Here is a 1,063-nt window from a genome sequence, read left to right on the forward strand (position 1 = left end):
CTGTTTCAAAAAGGCCAAGCATAGCCGAATCACCGACAACACATATAATGATGAAAGACTAAGGTAATAATATCTCTCCTCAATCGTTATAATTCAACTTTCAAATGTTCACCTTTGCATGATTTTCTTTTTCTGAAGCGCAGTTCCTACTTGACTTCTGCCAACACTATTGACCAACAGAAACCTAATGAAAGCATTGCATTTGGTCGGCTCGGCCATGGACGAAATATCATTTCCGATAAACCACAGCAGCTTCCATATCGTCCACGTTGCTCTGAAATTGGATATTTAAATTAGCAATTGAAAACGACCATCACTGACGAGTAAAATTACTTCCAACAATGCTGGTTTCAACACTGAAAGCAGAAACCCGTTATAAATATACGTAACAAGTGCTGATACAACGCGAGCATGAGAAGCCTAAATTTGAAATTTTTCACTTACATTTCACTGTCATTTGATTAAGATTAGTTATAGAAAAACGATACCACTTAACTGCTATGCAGAAACTTTACAAGCAATAATGTTCATTAAAATAAAGTATAAAAGAATGCCAAAACAGTTTAAAAATCAGAATACCAAGCAAATAAACAATCATGACTGAAAGAATTAAAAATGTAAAACTTTTTCTGGGTCTGCTTTTTTCATTGCAACAAAAGCAAATTATTTCATTTATCAAGTAAATCCTCTTCAAACGGATTAACGAAAAAAGATTCAATTAAATCATAGTGTATTAAAAAAACCAAAAACGAATTATACGTTAAATTTTTAAATAAATGCAATGGCAACATTTGCTCACTTGAACGACCGCATTGACAAATTCAAGCGCATTGCGAAATGACATCAGTTCAGGCGAATGCATCAAATCAACGTTGGTCACTCGGCACCAGTCTTCGTACTGATTCGCATAATGCAGACGTCTCGGAAGTGAAGAATATACGGGCCGCTAATCCGGATGCCAGAACCTGAATAGTAAGAAAATGTTTTTTATGAATAAAAGCATAAGCTCAATGAATTGCAGTCGCATATTCAAATGGACATTACAGGACAAAAATTGGTCTCC

General features: G+C 35.0%; 1 protein-coding gene across 1 annotated transcript; it reads right to left on the minus strand.

Moving 5' to 3' along the window:
- Positions 1-146: 146 nt before the first annotated feature.
- Tsp_15871 (conserved hypothetical protein) lies at positions 147-862 on the minus strand. Its single transcript, XM_003367523.1, has 3 exons — positions 800-862; positions 309-420; positions 147-274 (listed from the first exon to the last, which is right to left on the minus strand). Exons 1-3 carry the CDS (start codon positions 860-862, stop codon positions 147-149), a joined length of 303 nt encoding a protein of 100 aa, XP_003367571.1.
- Positions 863-1,063: the final 201 nt, after the last annotated feature.

This window comes from Trichinella spiralis (assembly GCF_000181795.1).
Source record: "Trichinella spiralis strain ISS 195 chromosome Unknown Scfld4130, whole genome shotgun sequence".
In the NCBI taxonomy this organism is placed as follows: Eukaryota; Metazoa; Nematoda; class Enoplea; order Trichinellida; family Trichinellidae; genus Trichinella; species Trichinella spiralis.